Source organism: Anolis carolinensis, chromosome 4 (genome assembly GCF_035594765.1).
Source record: "Anolis carolinensis isolate JA03-04 chromosome 4, rAnoCar3.1.pri, whole genome shotgun sequence".
NCBI lineage: Eukaryota > Metazoa > Chordata > Lepidosauria > Squamata > Dactyloidae > Anolis > Anolis carolinensis.
In genome coordinates this window covers 197,564,735-197,589,891 of record NC_085844.1, presented here as the reverse complement: position 1 = coordinate 197,589,891, position 25,157 = coordinate 197,564,735, and the positions used below count along the sequence as shown (strand labels likewise).

Sequence of the window (25,157 nt, the reverse complement as noted above, 5' to 3'; positions counted from 1 at the left end):
ATGTTTGGCTACATGTGAGTTTTTGAGTAATTTAACATATTGGGGCAGAAATGATTATGTGACAGCTAGAGATACAGATATGACTGGAAGGCATAAACAGGTGGTAAGGTAACCACGCAGAAGATGAAAGTGCTGCTTATGAGTACTGTGTTGGTCATTTCAACATTCTGGACTAAAAACTTTATTTTTGGGGGGGGGGGGGGGAGAGAGAAAAGACCAAAAAAAATCAGAAGTACCCAATCCATACATTGAGCCTTCTAGCATTTTGCACTTTCTACCATATCAGAGGTAATATAATTTCTATCCATAACAGGCAACATCCAATTTTTACCGAAAAAAAGAGTTAACTTCTAAGCCACCTGCATTGCTTTCATAGCCCATCCCCTGATTTTGAAAGATCTCCAAACCAATCTATGAAAGCTGCACAGTGAACTGGAGATACAGGACTACATCGTGTACATCCATGTAACTCCCAAGATTGTTAAGTGCAGTTGGAGAAATCATTGTATGCAGAGCTTGGCCTAGTTGCTTTTTTAGGACTGCATCTCCCAGTGTCCCCTAACTATTATGGACACTGAGCCATTTTGGCTGAGAAATTCTGGCATTGACTTAAAAATGGCTTCCAGGGTTCAAGAGCACGTTCATGCTCTATTGTTCTTTAACCAGAAACAATCAGGAAGCTTCTGAAACGCATACTTCATTATTTTAGATATAATCATCACTCACAATCCAGTGGAGATTGTGATGGTATTCTAATAGCTTATTTGCTGGGAGATCCACAAATGTGCTGATTTCCCCTCCCGTATAAAAAATTCCTCTGAAAACATCCAGACATCTTCATTAGGGAATTGTATACATTGTTCATCAGCTTATTGCCAGGAGTTACCATAGCAAACTGGCCTTGAAAAAGTATTTTTGTAACATTTTTATCTCTGTAAAAAGAGGGGAAAGCCACTTTTCTCTGGATTCAGTTTTCTCCCTGCAGTCCACAGCTTTCCATTTCTCTGAACTACTCTGTATATTTACCTTTTGCCCACTTCTCTTTCCACTCCATAAGGCAATCCCATCTCTTCCACTGCAGGTCTGCAACCCTGTTTTTCCTTCCTTCTTTTCTATTTATCAAAGCCTTTTTTTTCTTTTTTGTTTATCCAAGCCTAAACTCTTCCCTCAAAAATCTCTTTTTGTTCTGTCCTTGCAATCTCAATTCTAAATACTTGAAAGGCATTAGATCCTGTCTGATTTTGGAAGTTAAGCAGGGTCATGCCTGGTTAGTACTTGGGAGATTGCCAGATAGTACACATAACCTATATTACAGAGGAAGGTAATAGCTAACCACGACTGACCATTCCTTGCTATGAAAGTCATGATATCATTGTAAACTGACAAACAACTTTAAGGTATTTACTGCTAATAGTATTCTTTTACCTGAAATTCCTTTCTAACCCCCTTTCTTCATTATCACAAAAACCAACACCTTGAGGAATAAACAACACATCATATTAAAATGTATTGAAAATCCCTAATGAAATGCCTTCTTCTTTAAACCAGTTTTGATGGGAGCAATTTTCCCTAAAGAAATGGAAAAGTAGAGGGTGCCTGCTCTTTTCCTACTGCACCTGTCCAGGTGCTTTTTTTACTGCAGAATTTTAAGTTGCATGTGCATGTAAATGTAAAGGAAACATAGCATTTACTGAATTAAAACAGGAGTAAGAACAGGTGATAGTTACTTCCTTTAAACCCAGAATCAAGCTTGTTTTGTTGCCTTGGCCTTTTTAGAATGAAATGCTCAACAGGCAAATCCAGAAGGAGATCTGGCGAATCCAGGATGTGATGGAAGGGTTGCGGAAGAACAACCCCTCTCGGGGAACAGATACTGCAAAGCACAGAGGTAACATCCCACAACTTTAATTTCCAGGTTTGGGATTCTTGTCCATTTATTCTAATCCTAGGAGAAACAGACAGCAGGACTCACTGCTATCTGGTTATCTGCCACTTCTTCCCCAGTTCATACACCCATAATTTTGTTATCTGCCATCAGAAAATTCTCACTTATTTCTGCATTTTGCTGTTGCAATCTGTGTGGGAATACTGTTTATGGCAATTTAATGCCAGCACTTCACTGTTGTTGAGAAAGCACTCAGATTTGCATGGCCAGCACCAGACACTTTAAAATCCGAGTTCCTTTTTTTTCCATCTTGTCCGTAATTCTGTTAATGTGTCATTTTCTTCTGTTAGCTCTTTTCTGAATTAAAGTTTTAAAAGCCTTCAATAACACGGTAAAGTTTTTAAAGCCTCTATGTTTTAGCCATATTCTTGTAGGGAATAGACTTCAACAACTTTTATGATTTATAGGGCACTTTCTGTACTCTTTGAATCTCTCCAATCTTTTTTTTGAAACTGGAGTGAACAGAATAATGCATAGTAGAGTTGGCCCTCCTGATTTAGGGTTTTACTGACATGGAAGCTACTACTTGACAAGTACTCATTCATAAATACATGCATACATACATGCAAACACACACAAACAATAAAACTACTATATCTCATCACGTAATAGTCGCACCCCCCCCCCCACACACACACACACAATTTGAAGGGGGAAGGGCAGAATATAAATAAAGATTTATTATTATTATTATTATTATTATTATTATTATTATTATTATTATTATTATTATTAAATACTGGTGTGTGCCGGCAAGTGAGACGTCCACAACCTGCCATATGCACACCTGCAACAGAGAGCTAGGAGGTGTCTCTCAGCTGGGAAAAGCCTCCTAGCTCTTTCAACTTCACCCTCCTGCATGCCTGCCCCTTGGAGCTACAGGACTGCTCCAAGGGGCAGGCATGCATGTAGGGGTGTGACTATTGTGCAAGAAATAGAAAAATACTTAAACTGGGACCCCAAAAAGGGGAGGGGGTGACTATCATGTGATGGCAACTATTATGCAATGAAATACAAAATTAATCTTTCAGTTCACCACCCTCTTTCCTATTGATCTATCACTTTCTAATTACTAATCCTTTCTATTTTCTGCCATTCTTTTGCAGTGACTCTGGGCCCATCAGGAACCTACAGCTCTAATAGTCCAGCCAGTCCACTGAGCTCAGCCAGCCTCACAAGCCCCTTGAGCCCCTTCTCTCTTGTATCAGGATCCCAGAGCTCCCCTACCAAGCAAGGCAGCACTGAGGTGAGCCAATCAAACCAGTACACTGGGTGAGTTGAAGAAGAAGACAAGACAACTAGGAGCAGAAGGAGCATTGTAATGTTGCTGTGAGTTTTCTGGTCTATATGGCTCACAGCGACCCAGTGATTCCAGCCATGAAAGCCTTCGACAAAGCATTGCAATGTGTTTCAAAGGTTGCCATTCTACCAGTAGGTGGCAATCCCAGCCTTGTTCTGACGTGAATTATGGTGGCTGCAGGAAATTCAAATAAGAAAGGTTGGGAGGTTTTGTTTCCAGTGACAACAGCATCTTCGAACCAAGCAGCACAACAGCAAGGTTTTTAAAGAACCAACCCCTCTTCCAGGGCAAAGATATAGGACTGGCAGGCCAAGGGAAGATCAAGATATGTCAGGGCTAAGTGTTTGACAAAAGTAGAACTGCCATAGCTGTTTTGGTGTAACACTATCAGTACATACTTATAATTAAACAACAAAAAGGCCTGCAACCTAAAATAGTACAGATTGTAACAAAATAGAACACCTGTGCTTTCACTTTCCCATGTTAAAAACAAAATTCCCTTAAAATCTAAATTAAACAGAACAGATATTGATCACTATATACAGAATTCTTTCCACTACTCCATTGACTTTTGCATGGTTAATTGCAACCCATAGAAAACAGCAATTAAGGTAATAATATTAATTAGCAGGCTTTCCCCCTGCAGTAAGGCTCCCTCCTTTACTCTGTGTAGTAGCCTTGGGTACGCCTAATGTAAATGGAAGCCTGATACATTGGTCCAAAGGGAAAAAAAATGATCAAATGTGGTACTATCCCTAGTACCTTGCCTATTGAATGAATTACCTGTAGTGACGTATGTTGTCTATTCTAACAGGACAGACAAAAGTGCTTAGTGAAATGTCAACCATAAGGATTCATTCATTCATTTATTTATTTCAATTATTTATACCCCGCCCTTCTCACCCGTGGGGACTCAGGGCGGCTTACAAGTGGCAATTGATGCCGTTACACCGTTATACAATGAACTAAAACATTAAAGATTGCATACCTTTTTTAAGCACCCAGACCACATCTGTCAACGCACCCAAACTCCTGTCCCAAATCAGTCATCAATCCCTAGCCCCACTCACATTCCATCCTAATGCATGTATGGGGCCATCACTTTCTGTGTTGCTTAAACCTTGTGACATCCATGCATATAGAATCATTATCAGACCTCTCAAGCTTATAGCAGTTGATAGTAATTCATAACACATTGCAAACAGTGAAAGAATTTTAAAACATATCTGAATAATGTGCCTTGAAATAACAAATATTTTGAGGACAGTTGAAATTCAAGTTCTGTCCCTTATTTGCTTCATGGTTTGGTGGATGATACTGGGCTAACAGCAGGTTGGTGTGGCTTTGTAATGGATTGCCTAACACAGAAAAGGCCTAGCCTTATGACATCTGGGCTATTCTGGTGCTCAATTGCAGCTGCCCTGTCTTGGGTTGTACACCTGTCTCTGAGTCTGTGTCTCACTAATTCTCTTTTCCTTCCCATTCTCACAGTTTCTCTGCTCTTACTCCTAACACTTCTTGGCTTCCTCTCCACTCCAGGAGACTGGTCCACCTCGACCTCCCCTCCCCAAATCATATGTGCCCTTGGAATCTCCTCCGACTGTCCCTCCGCTCCCTGTCGAAAGCCGACTCTGGCAGTATCCTAACTCCCCTTCCTGGCAGCAAAGCAGCGAGGCGAAGAGGGGACAGGTATCAAAATGGCGTTTGAGAGCTAGAGGCATGCTCTGTCCTTTGCCATACTCAGCAGGAATTTGGGAGGGACATTGAGCCAATTGGTTCACAGGACATTTGCCCCAGATAACCCAGGCTCCCTTAACCCCTTTGTAGATGATAAGGGCAGCTTCACATATGGTATCTTTTCCTAAAAGTGGACTATTTTTCCTAAAACTGGAAAAATACCAGTTTTTTAAAATTCAAAATAGACTACTAAGTTTGAGTTTCTTTGGCTTCACATTTTTGTCAGCCTGTGCAGTTCCCAAAAGATTCCCAAGGTTTAAAATTGGTCCCTGGGCCCACCACAGTTTATTTCAAACAAATCATTTTAAGGTTAACCATAGTTTGTTGGGTCTTAATTTTACACGATGGCCAAATCTGGCCCTTATTTTTATTGATGGTCAGGTTTTCTATGATTTCATTGTCCAGTGAAAGAGTGATATATAAAACATATGCCCATAAGCAAGGATATCTTGAAACAAAATCTCTAAGAATAACCTTCAGAAATTTTTATAACATAACCTGTAACATTTCACAATTCTACCAGACTGAATTTGAACTGCATCTGGTAAAAGTATCTGTAGTCCTCTAGATGTTGATAGATTACAACTTCCATAATTATCTGTGTCTATCGGCCATGCTGGTGAGAGTTGATAACCAGCAACATCTGGAAAGCTGTCAATTTTCCATATTTGATCTATATTAAGGCCCACAAATTTAGTTGAAATACTTTAAAGCTGCTGAGTTGAGCTATCATGTCAATATTTAGAAGACATATTGCTAAGTAGGATCTCAAAAGAATTGGTTTGAGAGATCTGCAACCATTATAGACCAATTGCAATGGCAGCTGAAAACAAAAATCTAAAGACCATTCGCCCCTTATATTTTAAGACTGCTCTTTCTTTCTTATGTATTTTTATGAGCTTTGCACATGAGAAAAATAAGGTAGCTAGAAGCTTGAGGGATGCAGGGCTAGGCCTTCAAAATGCAGAGTAAGCAAATTCAAAGGAAATAAGGCGATAGACTTTGTTAACAGCAAATGACATGATATTGATTTTCCAGCTCAAATGTTTTTAACATCATAATATATGTAACTCCCTCAGAAAATTATTTTTTTAAATTCAACTTTCAATATCATTAACTTCTTAGCATCTTATTCATAAGATGATACATCGGTTATTATATACATATGTAAAAAATATGAAACTGACAGATTGTTTGATGCAAGTGGCTAAATGGTTGCAACTGCTCGGGCCCATTCTGCCAGTCCACTCTGTGCCAACAGAACCTGTTGTTTTTAATTTTATTGCCCTTTTCCATTTTGCCATCTACCTCCTGTGATAATTACCTATGTTGCCAGTAAAGGCTGCCTGCAAAGTTGCTACTGAGATGAAGCAAAACAAGAGGATCTTCAGCAGGGGTTTGTTTTATTGACCTTAAAATGCACAACCTTAAAAGAAGAGGGAACATCTTAGCCAGGTTGTTTATGAATTTTCTGATGAAGGACACAATGGAATTCTAAAGCTATGTTACTCTTAAACTTAAAACAGAGTGGCAATGGCAGGTTATATAAAGGTTTCATTCCCTAAGGTATGCATCCAGCCCAGAATTTCTAAATCCTATGAGCTACTCAAAGCATGGTTTGCAATTTAACAGAACCATATGGATTTTTTTCACATAAACTTAAGCAAAACTCAGATTTGGGCTGGTAAAAAAGATTCTGGAAAGCTGGAACTATTATTTTGTTTTAAAGACAGGAATAATGAAAATTCCATTAAACTTTTTTCCCAAGTGCTTGGAATATAATGTGAGTTACATCATCCTCAGCTTGGTTCTGGTTCTCTAAAATATGAATCTGAAATCCATCCCTTCTGTTCTCTCCATCTGATTGGATTTTCATTATGGAACACATTTTTGTGTGATTGTAAAAAAAATGAACCAAGGAAAACCTGCTCAATTGTTTCTTCTTGTTACTGTTTCCTTTCTTTGTTTCTCTGTGGGCATTTCTGTTCACTTTTGGCATGCATGTTTGTGACTCAGATTTATGTAGTTATAGAAAAGGGCAGCTGTATGGAGGTAGGACTTCTCATCAACTATATCCACACGTCCTCATGGGAAATGTAATTATCCCCACAGTCCAAATCCAGCTATGAGCAGAGCAAGAAGGACCATCATCGAACATCAGCCTCCCATTCTGCAGCAGAACCTGGTCTCTTGCAGACCAGGCAAGACCAAGATGTTGATAAGCAAGTTGCTCTTAACAAAGGTACCTTCATATAGCCTGGATTATGTGGCTGGCTTTTGTTTTTGGATGTTTTGTTACTTCTTTCTTAGACCCTTCTACAACTTGGTACCTCCAGGAGTGTTGGACTACAGATCACAACATTCCTAGTGAGCACTGGCCATCCTGTCTGGCAATTGTGCGACTTATATTACATCTTCATGATGACAACAATCTATAATTCCCTTTTACCATCTGGATCTGATGTCTCCAAATTGTATTATTATTGCAGCACGGCTGAATTATTTTTCACCACAACTTTGGTTGTTCAGTCTTGCTATTCCTAACTAGCTGAAAGTATTCTAATTGTGTATATGGGGGTGGGGGAGATAATTTTTTTAAGTGGGGGGAGTATTCCTTATTGCAAAGGTGTCACATTATCCTAAGAAAAGATTAGTCAGAAACAGGATGATATCTGCCTCTCTGTGTTGCCAGTGGCCAAAACCTGACCTTTTTTTTTTTCATTCCTAATGGAATTCATTTTTTTTGCCCTCTGCCTTCTTCCAGTTGGCATTGTTCCTCCAAGGACGAAGTCACCCATGGATGATGACATCACGCCCACATCAGGCGTGGTAAGAAGGAGTGCCAGCACCCTATCCAATGGGCTGAACTCTCGAGTAAGGCTAAATGTTATTTATATATTTTTTTTAATTAGTACTTACTATACAGCAAAGCTTGTTATGTTAGCTCTGGAGATTGATGAATAACTTTGGATGTTAGAATTCAGGGGATTGATTCATCGCCATTTGTATTAATGATCTGAAATGGTTTGAATCATTGCATTATATTAATTTGATGCTTAAATCATTCATTTTTGAAATTAATCATGGGATTTACAGAGTATGGGATGGATTTTATCCGTCTTGATCACTCAGGGCATATATTGTTGTCTTTAGAAGTGCCATTTTGTGCCATTTTAAATTCATCTTCCCTAATCTGACACTTTTGCCAAATGGACTACAAAGCTCACAATATCATTATTGTATAGAGATAACGTGATACATTTTCTCCAACCATAGTCTTGTTCCTGTCTTAATGCAGAGAAAGACTTCCTTGTTCCTAAGGAATTTTAATGACTTAAAATACCCAATTCCTTTAAATTTAGGTATAACTGCAACTTTAATCAGACAGTCTATGGAGTTTAGAAATGGGAGAGATAATGAATTAAAAACAAATTTACGTTTTTTTATAGTGACTTGTTTTCTGGTAAAAGTACAATAAAACTTACAAAATCCCTAAATCCATATGTAGCAAAATTAAGATTACATTAACACAATAATACAAAGGACTTAGACTGTAGAGTGAAATGTGTGTGTGTGTGTGTGTGTGTGTGTGTGTGTGTGTGTGTGTGTGGTGGTTAGTATTTTCTGACTGTTCCTTTCTTCCACGTCTTAAAAAGGCTGTTTTTCTAGTTGAGAATATTAAAATTAGTGAATATTCTTTGAATTATTAAATATGAATATAGAACTTAGCTCCAGACTAAACATTTCTAGTACAACTAAGTACACTGTACTTTATTGGCTGTCTGGCTACCACAATTCAGAATGTTATGACATTACATCATTTTTTTCTTTTCTTTCTGTCAGGCCTTCTGAGAGGAAAAGGGGATAGAGAGCTAGGTCTGCTATCTTTGTTTCACACACTGTTGTGTAGCTCTGCCTTTAGCCACAAAATTGTACTAAAACAAATCCTTTCTGACCCAAGAAAGCATTTCCAGGAAGGAGAGCTCAGACATAACTATATTTACATGAAATGTTCTCTTACAGTGCTTTTAAAACTCTCCCTATGATAATGGCATTCCTCTTCTTCCCCTTCCTCATATTGCATTGCCCTGTTCTTTTCCATCTTCCCCTCCATCTTCAAATTCTTAAATCCAAGAAAGGTACCAAGGATATATGTAACCATGAGGATACTGTATTTCCCCCCCCCTCACTTTTTCAGGACAGGCCAAAGAGTGCTGTGTTTTCAAACGAGGTGAAAACAAAGATGAGCGTTGAAGAGCAAATTGATCGCATGAAACGTCACCAGAGTGGCTCTATGAAAGAGAAAAGGAGGAGCTTGCAACTGCCAGCCAATCAGCAACAGGCAGATAGCCCTGTCTCTAAAGCACCTGCATCATACAAAGTGGTAATGTAGCTGTATATCAAGCAACATTTGTCCGATGGCTTTGGAATGTCCTAAACCAGGACTGGGAATTGTGTAGTACTCTAGATATTGCTGGACTGCATTTCTAAGAGCCTAATTGGACAAGCAATCTCATGTTCCCTTTAATGCCAAATGTTTTCTGGGATCTCTCTAAGCAAAGACGAATCAAGCAGCTTCTCAGAGAGTGGATTCTGTAGGTCCTGAAGTTATAGAATGTGTCCAAAGGTTAGGGTTTGATGTGGGAAATCAGCATTTTCCATTTTTTCTGGATTAAATGAAAGAGAGGATTCATTAGACTTAGCTTCCACAAGCAGCAACTGAAATGATGAAGCTGTTTCTTTGGTACCATTCCAGAGTTCACTTTGAAAGTTCATGTTGAGGAAGTCTGTATCATCCCCAATGAAGAAAATATTGCTACACACAGAAAACTCTCATGCTGATGGAAAGCCTAGGCTTTAATTCTTCTCTGTATTTGTGTAGGAGGGTTTAAATAATAGAATCTACCATTAAAGTAATAATTTAATAGAGTGCAGCCACAGTTTTGTTTTTTCACATGCTATACTAAGCTATAAAGCAGAGTAGGGAAACTTGTGGAGCAAAATGCATTAGGGCAGCATTTCTTCTCCTGGCTTCAATAGAAGTAAACCAACCTGCAACTTCTGGTTTAAAACAAGGCACATGGAATAAGCATACACATTATTTTAAACGAGAGTTGTGCCGCTGGCTTAAACTTTGCACATGTTGGGGATTTTTTCCAACAGGTACAAGTACAAAAATGGATAAAAGGTTCTATTGCAGTCAATGGACTGGTTTTTGTTCACTCCTGCCATAAAGTGTGACAGATAAGGAAGTGATGTGCCGAGTTTGAAATAGTGATAGAATCCTGACAAGTTCTTGAGGGAAGGTTCTCCACTGCTCCCACATCCTGACTCTAAGGTGGTATGTTTCCAGGTGCGCAGGCATCGCAGCATCCACGAGGTGGACATATCAGATCTGGAGGCAGCATTACGCTCTGAAGACACTGGCAAGATGTATGAGACCCCTCGGGAGGAAATTGCTCGCCTACGCAAAATGGAGCTTGAGCCAGAGCATTATGATGTGGACATTAGCAAGGAGGTGAGGTCCGATCTCTGTTTGTATCATCATCTATCCAGAACATGTTCTCCTTCATTCCCAAGCATTTACAGTGAGGTCTCGTTGGCTATTCTGAAAATAAAAGAATCACAACATGGCCTTTCATATAAGGTGTGGGCCTAGGGAATGAGGAATGAGAACCAAAGACAGAATCCTGTTTCAGAATTGTCCTGATATAAGTTCAGGTTAGGGTAACAGAATCTCTTTATACAAAGAGTTTTCCATTCACCTGCAGCCAGATGTGCCACTCCCCAACCCACTAGACACCATCAGGCCATCAGGGCAGTCACTGGAATTGTCTACCAAACATCATATGGAATGTCACCACTGCATAAGTAAGCAACTGGAGCTTTGTGAAATATAGAACCAAATACCATTCCAGTCTTTGCCTTCATGACAAAATGCCTATACAAAGGACAACATGGAGAAATCTCTATGATAAAATTCAGAATTTAGATTTTTTATATATATAAACAGATTAAAAACATTTATTAGCAACGAGTAACATCATGGCCAGGGGTTAGATACTAAATAAAGGTTAGGAACATTATTTTTGTTTTGATGTATGTATTCAAATGTTTTAAAATACATTTTAATGCACTGTGTATCAGCCAGAATATTTGGGTTACTGGGCGCCCACCTTCACTACTACCTTTTGAATTCACAGACTCTTTCGATCTTTTTTTTTAGCTGTCCACCCCAGATAAAGTCCTCATTCCAGAAAGATATGTTGAACTGGAACCTGATAGTCCACTGAGTCCTGAGGAGATGAAGGAGAAACAGAAGAAAGTGGAAAGGATAAAGACACTGATTGCCAAATCCAGGTGCGATGCAAACCTTCTTTTCTACCTTTCTGCATTTATGGTCTTCCTTTGTAACATATGCTCAGTAATCATCAGTCCACATCCAATTTGAGTATTTGGAAATTCATAACCTTGACTGTCAGTCCATTCCTGTTGCTGGTTATCTGAGCTCTCAGGGCTCCTTATTCGTGTTCAGGGAGCTGCCAATCTTTCTTTATTATCCTTTCCCTCACACTTCCTTTAGTATCTGAAAGCCTGAAACCAATGTTAACAGATAAGGTAGTGCTCTCAGACAAAGCTTTTATCATGCAGTCATCCTGTCTCATTCAGAGAGTTCTGAAGAAAACAACTCTCTATTGTAACCCTCCTGTGTTTTCTTTCCATTTTTTCTATCTTTTTGCTTATTAGAAAAAAATTTGATAAGAAAAACAAAGAGTTACAGATTTTTAATTCAGAGCACTAGAAGTCCCTCTTGTGTCTTGTCTTAGCACTTGATCTTATTGGCATGAAGAATCCCACCATAATCCTGGCCAAAATAAGAATAACCACTTGTACAGATAATTGCAGCAGAAAAAAGAACCATGTCTTTTGAAAATAAAGGGGGGAAAGGGGGGTGTTAATGCATACATATTTTCAACTGACCAGGTTTTAAGTTTGCAAAGTTATCTGAAAAGTTACATTTGTTATATATACATAAATTTTGGTAACTATCCTGGCCCACCTTTAAAGGGGAGCAAGAAGAGAAGTTTTGGATTTTAAAAACTATTTCTTTTGAAAGAAGTAGCCTTCCAGTTGGCTTTCACCTGTTCCCCGTCAGGTAGAGTGACACACAGATGTTCAGTGGAGAGCATCTCATTTCATGTGTTCCACCATCGATACTTCTCCCATCCTGTTGTGACTGTGGAGAAATGTTCAGTCAATTACTGCTATGGGTTCACTTCAAACATTTTCTCTTGCAGCTTGCAGAATGTGGTCCCGCTCAGTGAAGGAGAAGTGGATGTGTCCCAGGACCCTGAGACCCAGCTACAAGAACAGGAGAAACGGATAGAAATCTCCTGTGCTTTGGCTGCAGAAGCCTCTCGCCGAGGCCGCATGCTCTCTGGTAAGGTGCAAACTCATACAATGTTACAAGAAAGGTTAGGTAATAGAGTCCATGCAAGCCCAAAGGAAGGTCTTTGGTTCCCATTAGTGAGTTTTCCCGGCCATATTCTGTTCTGTCTTTCGATTTAAACCATGACATTATAAATGAGTTAAAAATAAGTATAAAATTCCTTTGCACAATCAAGAAAGAAGTCAGACAGATTCAGCAACGAGCTGCTATGAATTTGTGTCACTTTTAAATTAGATTAGTGATTTATAAAGACCAGAAAATTGTCTTGGGGAGCCAAAACACATGCTGTTGTGCTGCTTCCTTGGGTTTACATGGGTACCAAAGTGTCATGGGGACATGTGTGCCTTACTGCTGCCAAGTGCTAAAGAAAGTCACACAATAATTTAATTGGTCTGAGCTGTCAAATTGTGCAGTGATGGACATTATTTTAAACCATGCTATTCTCTCTTATAATTTTGTAACCCTTAAGGAGCTGTCAGATCGCAACCACGCTTTTTTCTCCAATTATGATATGTAGCCAGGGCCATATAAAAAAAAATTCGGGGGATGGGGTGGGAGTTGATTTTTTTTAGTGAGTCATGAAGAGTAGTTTCATAACGCAAAATAATTTAGAAATCAGGCTCCATCGATAAACTTCAGTGGACACTTATGGGGATTTAGTTAATCAGTTAAAATTCATGAGTAAACCAGGCTTTTTAAAAAAAAAAACCTGAAACATTTCGGGGGGAGGGGATTGAACCCCTAACCCCCCCCCCCCTTGGCTACAGCCCTATATGTAGCAACATTATTTATACAGAAATGAATATACCTAAGATGGATAACATGTTTTCCTTTTGTATGTTTTGAATTTTGATACCCAGAAAGTGGTGTAGTGGGTTAAAGCCTTGTGGCTTGAAGGTTGGGTTGCTGACCTGAAAGCTGCCAGGTTCGAATCCAATCAAGGGAGAGCTCGGATGCGCTCCCTCTATCAGCTCCAGCTCCATGTGGGGACATGAGAGAAGCGTCCCACAAGGATGGTAAAAACATCAAAATATCCGGGCGTCCCCTGGGCAATGTCCTTGCAGATTGCCAATTCTCTCACACCAGAAGCAACTTGCAGTTTCTCAAGTCGCTCCTGACACGGAAAAAAAACCAGAATGTCCTGACAGCATGTCCAAAAATGGGATTTGTAATCCAAAGCATCTGGAGAGCAAACATTCCTTGCTACCATTCCATAAGATGTATAATAATAGGATCATAGTCGGAAGAAAACACACAGGCCATCCAGTCCAAGATGTTTTGCCATTTTTAAGAACTATCTTAATAACTATCCTTCCAAAAAAAAAAAACCAACACACATTTGAGAATCTACAGGAACCTGCCAGATGTGGTACAATGCCTTCTAACAAAACAGTCGATTTCTTGAGCCAGAAATAGCAATCATATCAAAGTGTGCTACCTATTTGGAGAGATAGGAGATGATTCAGCATACTTTGAGAGAGGAAGCAAAAGCTGAAGGCCAAAGGAAGTTCATACCAGACAGCTACCACCATATTCATGGCAGCATTGTCCTCAAGAGCGGAGAGCTATCTTCACATGCCGCATATATCTTTTGTATCTGCTGCTGTAATCATGTCCCCCTTAGGGAGAGAAAAAAAGACCTTATGGGTGTATCTTAAAACATGGAGGATTTGCTTTGCAAGTACAGTTAGAGAACTGGGTGTATTAAATGTGGTCTTTCCAACTTGCCCAGATGTTCTGGACTACAGCTTCCATAATCCTTCACCATTGTTCATGCTGGCCAAGGCTGATTAAATTCGTAGTCCAAAATCTCTGAAAAGCACCAGGGTCAAGAAGGCTGGGTTGGTGCATCCATTGGAGGTTCCGTTGATATCTGTTAAAAAAAGATTACTAGAGACTTTGCACTTATGATTTTATTAAAGCACTCTTGCTTCATTAAAATCATAACTGCAAAGTCTATAGTAGTTGTAGATTTTATTAAAGCACTTTTACTTTTAACAATTTCTATCAGATTCTTCCGCAATGAGAAGGTAGTTTCTTATTCTCATGCTGTTGCTATTGATGTTACTTTAAAGTAAATGATGGTCCATAAATAGATGACATTTCCAAGGTTTAAATGTTCTTAGATAGAAAAAAAACCAAGGAAGAGAGAATATGACTGAGCTGTATAACGTTATGCAAGGTGCTCAAATAATGGTTTATCCTCCCTCTTATAATACCAGAGTTTCAGGACATGCAGTAAAGCTAAATGGTGGGAGATTCAAAACAGATCAAAGGATACATTTCTTTTGTGTAAAATAAGAACATAGGAAAACCAGATCCAACATTGCCCTTTACTGACTGTCCCTGCCTCACAGCCTGGGCTGTGCAGGAGACTGGAGGAGATTATTATTCAAGCCACGTCTGGTGTTTGAATCTATGATGAATAGCTGCACAAATGAGGGTTGCTCTGAAGATGTTCTAGTTCCCATGAATATTAATGATGAATGCTGCAGAGGGATCGAGCACACAACTATCCAGCCTTCCTTTTGTTGCACGGCAAGGGACAGGCTACAGGATCCGTCTTCCCATAGGGCCAAAGCTGTGCTGCTCTTCTCCCGACCTTGCACCACGATGTTCCCTGCAGAGTGGCAGTGGGATGCGGAGGAGCCATTTTGTACTGCTTTGTGATTTCTGATCACACTTCCCTTCCCCTTTCTTTCTAACCCCTGTTGGCTTGATGAAATTTGCCTCCCTTGCCTTGGTTTTTGTCCCCTTTTCTTCTGCCTTTCTGGCTGAAGCATCATATGTTCTTCAGGCCCTGTCTCCATTTCTTGTTTCCAGCTCAATGTGCCACCCCGAGCCCTCCCACTTCCCCAGCCTCCCCGACTCCACCGACCAAGTCCCTCTCGTCTGACTCATCCCAAGGCACCGACAGCCATTTTATGCGTGTCTGAGCCATAAAGTAAGCACATTTTCTATTATATTTCATCTCTTTCTCTGTATACCTCAGCCTCTTGGGAAAAAAAGGAGTGGTGAACTTCTTTTTCAAGAGTTTTTTCTCTCCACCAACCCATCCATCATTCACTAAGCTAACCTTTTTTTGCCTCATAAGCACAGCTTTCCTTCCACAGAGTAAGTCCAACATGCCTAAGCAGTGAATCAAGGTATCCCAGAGTCCTTGGAGCAAAATGGTCTCTATTAATCAGTTGTATTTCAGAAATGAAAATTCATAGCAACGGGAGGAAGAAGCGTCCTAAAATATGTCCATTTCCATGGCATGTGCCAGGAGAGAGGTGGCCTTTATTGGCTCCTTCAAGATGTACCAGCATAATCACAGGGGACTGGAAATGACATTTCAGGCAACCAGAACTTACTTCTGAACTCATTTAGATAGACAGTGTTACTGTTTCAGCCATTTTTTAGCTTTGTCAAGCATAATGAAGGGTTAATACCCCTGTGGTGTTTGTTTTGCTGTGTGGACCCCTGTTCAGAAGGTTTCACCTCACTTTCTGCCCCTGTGAGAATTGGATTTTGTTGTGGCAACAAGGATTGGTGATAAAGCTTCAGTTAAGATACCTTTTCCCCATGATAACTTTTTCAGGAGTGAATTTCCCTTCAGAGAGGTAGGTTTCTTTCACTTCCTGTTGTCTCACCCCCGTTCTTAACTATAAATCATAACTATAACTCCCTGTATTTATATACAGGGACTGCCTGTATATAAATATAACTATGTTGTCCTGGCATTGAAAGCCTTGTGAACCACTTAAAATGATGTAGTGGACTAGAATAGTCACATAGGCCTTGCGTTAGACACGTGTTCCATAAAGGATCCCACAAGGACGGTATGTGACCTCCAGCACAAATCTATAGACAACTTCTCCTGGAAGTATTGACCATAGCTTTATGTTGGAGGGCCTAAAATGTTTAGAAAAGTTCTCTCTCTGGGAATCTCTCCAGTATAATTTGATGGTCAGCTTCCAGTGGAAATTGATTGTTGTGCAGGAAAATCCTAAAGAGAACATATTGGTCAAATCTGTGTGTGATCAAATCTGCCAAAGTCAAAACCATAAATCTGGAGGGCTGACAGTATTTTTTTTTTCACTCAACAGCCTCACAAGCTTTCTTTTGCTGTTCTAATTAACATGCTTCTGGCACAGATCTTTGCAGTTAATATCTTTAAGCCTTAAATATTAAGTCTTTGAGAAATGACTTTGCATGTAAATGTAAGGGGAAAGGTTTACATAAATTCTTTCTTTGGTGTCAGTTTTCTGCCCACAAACCTTCCAGGAATTACACAGACTGCCAAAACAATGAAAGCATTCTATTAAAATAACTTGGGAGAACACACCACCCAAATCTGCACTTTTCCTGTCACCTTCTGACCTGCTATGTAGGGAGAGCCACACTGTGCCATTGTAACAATTTGTAGCCACTGTAACCATCATTCTTACATCCTATGGAACCCTGGAATGTGTAGTTTAGTGAAGAGGCTTACATTTCCTTGCACTATTGAACTAGGGCCCTCTAGCAAAGAATTATGAGTCCCTCATGAAACCTCAAGTCCCAGGGCTCTGTAGGATCAACCCATAGCATATAATGTGGCATAAAAGTGCTATAATTTTACTGTGGATGCTTTCCTAAGTTTGCAGGCCTGCTGTTCTTTGCCACCGTCCTGCCACCTTAGGCTCCAGTTTACTGACTCTTCTGTCTTCCTTCTACCTTCCAGCACAGGCCCTGGCTGCTGTGAATGCTGTGAAGTCCCGTGGAGCCACATTTTAACACATGAGTCCAATCTGCACCTGACACAACCACTTGATGCACGCCATTGTTATGGTCCTGACAGTACACTCTCTCCTTCGGTTTTGCTGCAAAAACATTCAGGAAGGAAAAGCTGCCTCTCTGAGGAGAAAGGAGAGTGTAACTTTGGCCCCTGTTGCTATGGCCCATATCAGCAAGTTGTCTGGACGAGCCTTTTAAAAAACAGTCATCTGTGCAGCTTGCAGAAGCTGTTCCATTGTGCAAGGCCAGGTCCCCTGTGTTGGCACAGAAGTCTCCAAGCAAAAGGCTAAATATCTGCAATTCCCCAAGTTGCTTGGCAAAGAGACATCTTGGAATGAAAATGGGGAGGGGGTGAAGTTTCCTGCACTAATGTAGCTGCCTACTGAGTCTCTGTCTTGTTCCACCAATATTTGTGCAAGAAGGGGGGAGATTTGTGTGAAGAATGACTTGTCATTGCAGCCAGGGACTTCCTCACTCTCTACTAAAGAAAGCAGCAGATTTTCCCTCCTCGCACTACACATGCCCCCTTTGGTGTCCTTTTATGGGCCAGAATGGCTTTTATATCCTTAATCTCTGGAGCTAAGCAAGCCTATGCATGGCCGCTCTGCATATGCTCATTCATAGGAGAAAGAAGGAAGTGAGAGAGCAGGGAGAAGCACAAAGGGGTGGAAAACTTGGTAGCGTGGCTAGTGAAGGGAAAAAAAGGCTGCCATTGAAGGAGGAGGAGAAACAAACCAACAAAAAGGTGGAAGAGGATTTGGGATGTATTAGTCCGAGGGAAGGTTGCTGTGTCCATGATATGCTATGCTGTTATTTCTTCTCCCTAGTTTAAGGGCTGGAGCAGAAGGTGTGCACAGTGTACATGGCCAAGTTGCAGATGTGTGAGATGAAGGATGTAATATGGAAATAAGGGGATGGAAATGTTCAGTTGTCTGGGACTTGCCTCTAGGCAAAAGCTTGGATGCATTCTGTGATCCTGTTAGGTTTGTTTGCCTATAGATACACAGGGTGTCAGGGACTGCTAAGGTCACCGTTCTTTTTGCATTAGAGTTCACTATGGTGCCATTGAGCAAACACTTTATCATGAGTTCTCCAGGACATAGATCTGAGTAGTGGTGAACTGGTTAGATTACTCTACTATTAGTTTCCAGTGATGGAACTACAAGACCGGGACTAAATGGGATATAATATGAGTTGATCCTAGACAGACTGTCTCCACAACATATATGAAAGAAGCTACACTGAAGACATTATGCAGTCTGACACCACTTTAAAAGTGTCAGCCATGTTGCTACGTAATTATGAGAGGTATTTAAACCTTCTCTGCCAAAGAGTGTTGATGTTTCACAGAACTACAAATTCCAGGATTCCATAGCATTGAGCCATGGCAGTTTAAGTGGTATCAAACTTCATTAATTCTACAGTGTAGATGCACTCCTGGTTAATATGGAAATGATATAATGAGACCTCTTCAAACTTTGCAATTTATAACATATTTTCTTGTTAAGTTAGCTAGTAGGGCAGTATTCAGTCAATGATGTGACAGATGTTTTCTCCCACTCATTATAAAACAGACTTGCATGCATTGCATCTCCTCTCTAAGGCTACATGATAATTACTGATGTGACATTTAAGACGAACTGAGCTCCTGTGTCAAGAGTACAGGGCCATTGTTGCACCTGCTCCTATTTCAAATGAGCCAGATCTCCCAGATGAGTCCTTGTTCTTTTCTCAAAGAAGAATTAATTCAAAGCGGAAATAGACTAGAGGGGCAGGCAGAGAGAAGAAATGGGAAACTGTCAAAATACTCCTTTTCAAGTAAATACCAAAAGAGCCCCTGCTCTTCATTTATTCAAATGGCTGCTGCTCACACATACTGTCTCACACATACTGAGACAGGGGTTGTATCAGATCAAGGGTCTAATAGAGAGCTTTTTTCCAGCACTATAGTGGCTCATATAAAGGGGCCTAGAGCTTGAATACATTACTTTTTTTGGACTACAGCTCCCCAAATTCTCCAGCCAGAATGATCATGCTGGTTGGAAGGTTCTGAGAGTTGTAGTCCAAAACAGTTACCTATCCAAGCTCTGGTAAGGCCCACTTGAAGGCCATTTAGGAAAGACAAAGGTAGTCAACATCTTTGTTCTTGGGGACACTTCTGCTTTCCAAGCAATCATACATGTAGAATTATGGAATCATTGAATTGGAAGAGACCACATGGACCATCCAGTCCAACCCTCTGCCAGGCAGGAAAAGCACAACCCAAGCACCCCCAACAGATGGCCATCCAGCCTTCAAAGAAGATGTCTCCACCACACTGTGAGGCAGTGAGTTCCATTGTTGAATAGCTCTTACAGTCAGGAAGTTCTTCCTAAGATTCAGGTGGAATCTATTGTCCTGTAATTTAAGCCCATTGCTCCGCGTCCTCTAGAGCAGCAGAAAACAAGTTTGTTGTGGAGATATGCTTTGCCACATTACCTCCTTTTTACAAATAGCTAGGCATTAAGACATCACCTCACAATTCTGCAGATCCACATAATAACAATGAGACATTATATTTAAAACTCCGAGAAAGAGGAGCATTAAAATTGCAAGGCTCCCGCATACACGACATTGAAAACAACTGTCCTCCAAAGTAGACCTATGGGCCAGAGTTTTTATCTTAATACAATATAGAAAGTATACCATGAGAAGTTGCTTTAAATAGCACCAGTTGGTCATTCATAGTAAGATACTGTGGATTAGATATAGTTTTTGTTCTAAAGGATCCTTTCATTTTGTTACATAATTCTGGAAGTAGCTAAAATAGTATTCATTACAGATTAGAATACATAGAAATGCGATTGCCTTTCTTTTCTTTCTCTTGAGCTGGATTTCCAGAAAAGATCCGTGCTGGGCATTCAAAAATGCCAGCAATCAAACTCACTGGATTGTCACAGAAACCCAAAGGAAGATGGCAGGATTTGTTACTGTAGACTGTGATTTGGCCCCTAAATGACAATGTAGTTCTTCTGAGTTGCTGATGCACTCACCCCACACCCCACCAAAGTCAGCAGTTTCATCCTAGGCTTAGTTTCAACATATACACATTCATAAATGAATGTTACTTAAGGCTATGTCATAATTTAATATAATTGTTTAGAGTAATATTGCCTCAGCTGCTTAAAATCTTCAGATATAAAGCCACATACTCAACTTGATTGAGCTTGACTCTGTGGTGGTGTTTGTGCTGCCAAGCCAGCTGTGGTAATGGAGGAAGAAAGAGCCATCTCATTTTAAAATGTTGCAAATAGTGTGTAGTTTGTTTAGCAGTTTTAAGGACAGAATCCAGTTGATGTCTTAAAGACACATACTGGAATCAACTCATTTGAAATTTGCCATAAAGAAGAGTTCTATGGATATCATGTTCTGCTACAAAGTCAAAAAAAAAAATAGGCCTAAGAGCAAGCCAAACTTAAACCATACCCAGAAGCCAATTGATACTATCTTTGGCCATATCTTGAGATGAGATAACTCACTAGAAAAGAGACTTGGTAAAGTCAAATGGCTTAGGAAAAGAGAAAGTTCAAGTTTCAGATGAATAGATTCAACCAGGGAAGCAAATACACCTGAAAGCTGTTGAGGGTCTCTCATTCATAGGGTCACTGTACGTCAAAGTTGACTTGAAGGTAGTTAACAAAAAAATGGGAAACTGTTGGACATTTTTGTCCAATGCAGTGTCTACATTCCATTTAAAGGCACTGAAGCAGAACTGTGCATTGTGCTGTTATGCCGGTGAAAGTGCATTCCATATCAATACATATAAATAAATAATAATAAACTTTATTTTTATATCCCACCCCATCTCCCCAAAGGGACTCAGGGCAGCTCACAACAGGGACAAGCCCAAAACAACGACACAACATATTTGACAAAAACTTAAAACATTTCAACGATGCACAAAATAAAATAATGGACAATACATTAAAATCCAAGCAGATAAAATCGGAGTAATTAAAAGCAAACCAGCAGGGACAGGTTTCATAAAGTGCTGTATCATGGAAATGAGCAACAGTGATAAAGTGCCATAGGCTTTTAAAACATAAAGAAGTATTCTGATGACAGCTCTATGGGGCCTATTCATTCAAACGTGCTCTGGAACAACCATGTTTTCAGTTCCCAGCAGAAAATGGGCAGGGAAGGAGCTAATCTGATCTCCTTAGGGAGAGAGTTCCAGAGCCGGGGGGCCACTGCCGAGAAGGCCCTCTCCCTCGTCCCCACCAGCCGCATTTGAGACAAAGACGGGAGCGAGAGGAGCGCCTCCCCGGATGATCTTAGGGTTTGCGTTGGTTCTTAGGAGAGGAGGCGATCACGGAGATATCCAACTGTGTCTATTGAAAACAGGTGGTAGCACTCTTTTGGTTGCATGTCTGGTTTTGTGTGCCATTGTCCATTAGGTTTTGAAACCTTGCAATTCAGTATAAGGGTTGTATAGCACAATGTATGTGTAACCCTAGAATAGGATCTCAAGCAGGGTGTTGACTTCCTACATGCTTGTTTCTAAGTGAACCTGTGGCTCCTCTTCCCTTCCAGCCCTTTGTGGTGATGAGAGATGTGGGGATCATTTGTAGACCCTGACTAGCCATTTTTTTTGCAGGGGATTGGTGGCATTGCAATTCACCATCTGGAAGAAAGTTACTCACTGGATTCCTTCCTCAGTGTAGACATGGCTAGAGCAGTCCCACATTTCAAGTTCTGCCTTCATCTGGTCTAGCTTATCCCTAAGAAGTTGACATTCTGCTCATAAAAGAGAAAAAGACTGGATACCTTCCCACTTTCCAAAGGGGAAAAAGAAAGAAATATCAGTCTTCACATAGAGTTGGATTTTTTTTACTCCCCCCCCCCCCACTCCCTGACAAAGCTATTTTGTGTGTGTGTGTGTGTGTCTGTGGAAGAGACTTGAGCTTGACTTTTCAGTGTTTGCAGACCAAGCAGCAGCTGTGTTGACCTCAGTGATCCTTCCTTCTAGTTCACACATGAGAGATTGTAGAACTGTTGGGAAGAATGATTGAAAAACTCACAGAATAGAAGACTCGACCTATGTCCATTTACCTGAGACTAAGCCATGCTGAAATCAGTGAGTTTTCCTTCTGAGAATAGACTTGCATCTTTGTATGGAATTGGGCCTTTTGTCCAAGACAGGATTTACTTCTCTGTGGACACATTCCTGGGATTATGTTGTTAATGGTATCAGGTTCTGTTTCCTGGACATTAATTTTGACACCAAAGTAGCAAAGGAGAAGGTGATATGCCTTGTCACATTTGCAGATCTGCCTCAGTAGATTTGAAGTGGAAGCATAGGGTCCGAGCATTTAACATTATCTTTCTCACATAATCCAGTGGATATCTCTTGGCAAAGATGCCTTTCATCAGAAATGTTTCAGTGCCTGCTTTTATCAGGTTCTGTTTCCTGCACATTCATTTTAGCACCAAAGTAGCAACGGGGCAAGGTCCCATCTCACCACTTACAAGAATCCATCTCAGTAGATAACTGGTAAAAATTAGGTTCTCAACATACAGCAAGACCTTTCCTACAAACCACAGTGAAGAACAGATGATAGACTGCCTTTAAATCAGATTTTACCCCACCTCCCTATTCAAGAAATACTGCAGATCCATTTTTAATTTATTTTTGAAATAATCCTGCTGGCAATATATAGAACACTCCAAGGCATCATAGTTGTAGATCCTTTCCTTCTCCTTCAGCAATACATTTGACATTCCAGGATGATAATAATAATTAATAATAATGATACCGTTCTTGGTTCTGCTCTTGTAGTAGCACCTGCTAGCTCATAAAACTGTTCCTTCATGATCCTCTACATGCCTTAATATATGTTTTATGGAAATTATACAGTGATATATGTGTGTGTGTATATATAAATATATGTTTTTTCTCTTTTCATCATACTGTTTTGTTTTGTGCTAACTTTCTCTCTCACTACGCAAGGCCATTGAAGTCAGGCGTGTCACTGAGTGACTGAAGTGGGAGACACTATGGGCAGTTTATCAGAATAATAATAAAAAATAAATAAAAGAAGACATATTTAAAGAAATATATATATTTTTTCTGGTTTTATCAAAGCAAATTTATTTAAAATGAATAAAAACTGTCAGTTTAAGAGGAATGGTGCATTTATTTCCTTGTTGTTTGGTACAGTAGTAGTGCTTTGTATTTCAGGGATTAAGCTTCTGCCGAAGGCATTTGACACTGAAACTAGCAAAGCTAAGTTAATTTACATCTGTAGAGAGTCTAGCCTGGAAGGTATATATATGATAGGAAGATGTGTGGGACCACAGCATATCAGGGACCGCAAAGATTGTCTTGCTGGTACACAACTATCCCTTTGGGATCCTTGCAATATATTTGGCTTTTTCCTGTTAGTGCCAGTTTTCTTTTTATTCCTTTTTTACCTCCCTTTTGTTCACATGAATGTTTTTTGGTGTAGCTTTCAGAGAGAGGTCACTGCAAAGCAGTTACTTTATTTGCCTCTCTCCAACATCCTCACACTCCTAGTGGCTCTCCTTATTTCTACACACTATGTTTTGTTAGGGAACAATACAACCTTCCAATGATACTTGTGCTTTCTGCCCACTATGAAGGCATTCTGGCCATTTTCTAAATGGTGGTGGCTGAATTAGATAGGGGACATAAGAGCTAAAGGGAGTCATGTGTAAGCTTCCTGAAGAATTGTTCACCTTGGAGTGGCCCTCCCAGAAGTTAAAGAGAGCCTCTGTATTCTACCTCCTCTGAGGATTTGATGTGTAATGGTCCTAAATGTTTAAGAGAGATGAAGGACAGACAACCTTGAGGGGAAACAGTGTCTTGAGAGAACCCTTCTACAGTGCTTGAAGCTACCCGGCTGTCATGAGGTTTTGCATTTTGTCTGCCAAGACAGTGCTAGTTCCCCTACCCCTATGGCATGCCCCAGCAATATGAGCACTTCTATTCGTAACTAAGGAAGGATTTTGGTGTTTTTAAAAGGGCATTAAGAACATAAGGAATGTTCTCCATTTCCTCTCACTAGTCGTCTCAATTAGTTGCTAGGTAGAATTTGTCACCAACTGGTTGCTAATGTCACTTTAAGCATTTGGAGGTTACAAGCTGTGAGTTCTCAGCAGAGTGCATTTAAGACCGCCATTTTACAGTATTGTGGAAGATGTTTATAATCTGTTTTAAGTATTGTTGTTTTCCCTTCTAATTACGCGTTCCTATGCCAGCAGCACCTGTAACCAAGAAAAAAGGCATTATTTATGCACATTATTTGCAGCAACATTTTGCTAGTATTAGACAGATTTTAAGGAAATTATCAAAGCAGCAATGTGATGTTGATGTCTTTTGTTTGTATAAAAGTGACCTTAGATTATGACAACTCAAAAGAAAATTAGCAGTCTGTGATTAAAAATAATATGTCAGTGGCTTGGAGTTCTTCACACCAAACCAAGGGATAATCTTTCCAGTAATTAAACCTGCGGTGGCTTGCTTACTACTCCTTCCCAGCAGCGTATGTTCTAGATGTAGCTACTTCAAAAGGTCAAAATCTCACACGAGGAAAACAAAAATAAAAATGCATTTGTACCTTGCAAGTTTGTATAAAGCAAATAAATAAAAAAGTGATGGTTTGTAAACAAATGGTGTGCTCCCCTCATTTTTCTCATGGTCTCTTTTTAAGGCTTGGAAAAATCAAAAAGTTGATGAAACATATTGTTAGTCTACATCAAATGAAGGGTCTTTTCGGAAGGGGAACGACTATATGTCTCATTTCTCTCTGAAATGATTATACGTTAGGGAATTGTGAATGTTTCCTCAGAAACAGATCAGCAGTGATCTTCAGCACCATGAATAAAGTGTCTTGATATTCAGCCCCTATTACATCTAAATGTGCTTGAGAAGGAGTAGGTAGTAATGGCTGTGATGTTGTAGC

The 25,157-nt window shown here is 40.0% G+C and overlaps 1 protein-coding gene across 18 annotated transcripts in view; it reads left to right on the top strand.

Annotated features, from left to right (window-relative positions):
- The window catches only part of plekha6 (pleckstrin homology domain containing A6), a 260,994-nt gene extending 236,129 nt beyond the window's left edge, over window positions 1-24,865 (top strand). For 15 of the 18 annotated variants that reach the window (XM_062978516.1, XM_062978522.1, XM_062978518.1 and 12 more), the window contains 11 exons: window positions 1,777-1,888; window positions 3,052-3,191; window positions 4,785-4,934; window positions 7,095-7,224; window positions 7,747-7,856; window positions 9,181-9,366; window positions 10,336-10,500; window positions 11,209-11,342; window positions 12,281-12,423; window positions 15,256-15,376; window positions 17,141-24,865. In XM_062978516.1, coding sequence (XP_062834586.1) covers window positions 1,777-1,888; window positions 3,052-3,191; window positions 4,785-4,934; window positions 7,095-7,224; window positions 7,747-7,856; window positions 9,181-9,366; window positions 10,336-10,500; window positions 11,209-11,342; window positions 12,281-12,423; window positions 15,256-15,368 — 1,383 coding nt within the window. In that variant the 3' untranslated portion in view covers window positions 15,369-15,376; window positions 17,141-24,865. The remainder of the gene's footprint in view (window positions 1-1,776; window positions 1,889-3,051; window positions 3,192-4,784; window positions 4,935-7,094; window positions 7,225-7,746; window positions 7,857-9,180; window positions 9,367-10,335; window positions 10,501-11,208; window positions 11,343-12,280; window positions 12,424-15,255; window positions 15,377-17,140) is intronic. The other 3 variants (XM_062978532.1, XM_062978525.1, XM_062978519.1) reach the window with 2 other exon arrangements.
- Window positions 24,866-25,157: the final 292 nt, after the last annotated feature.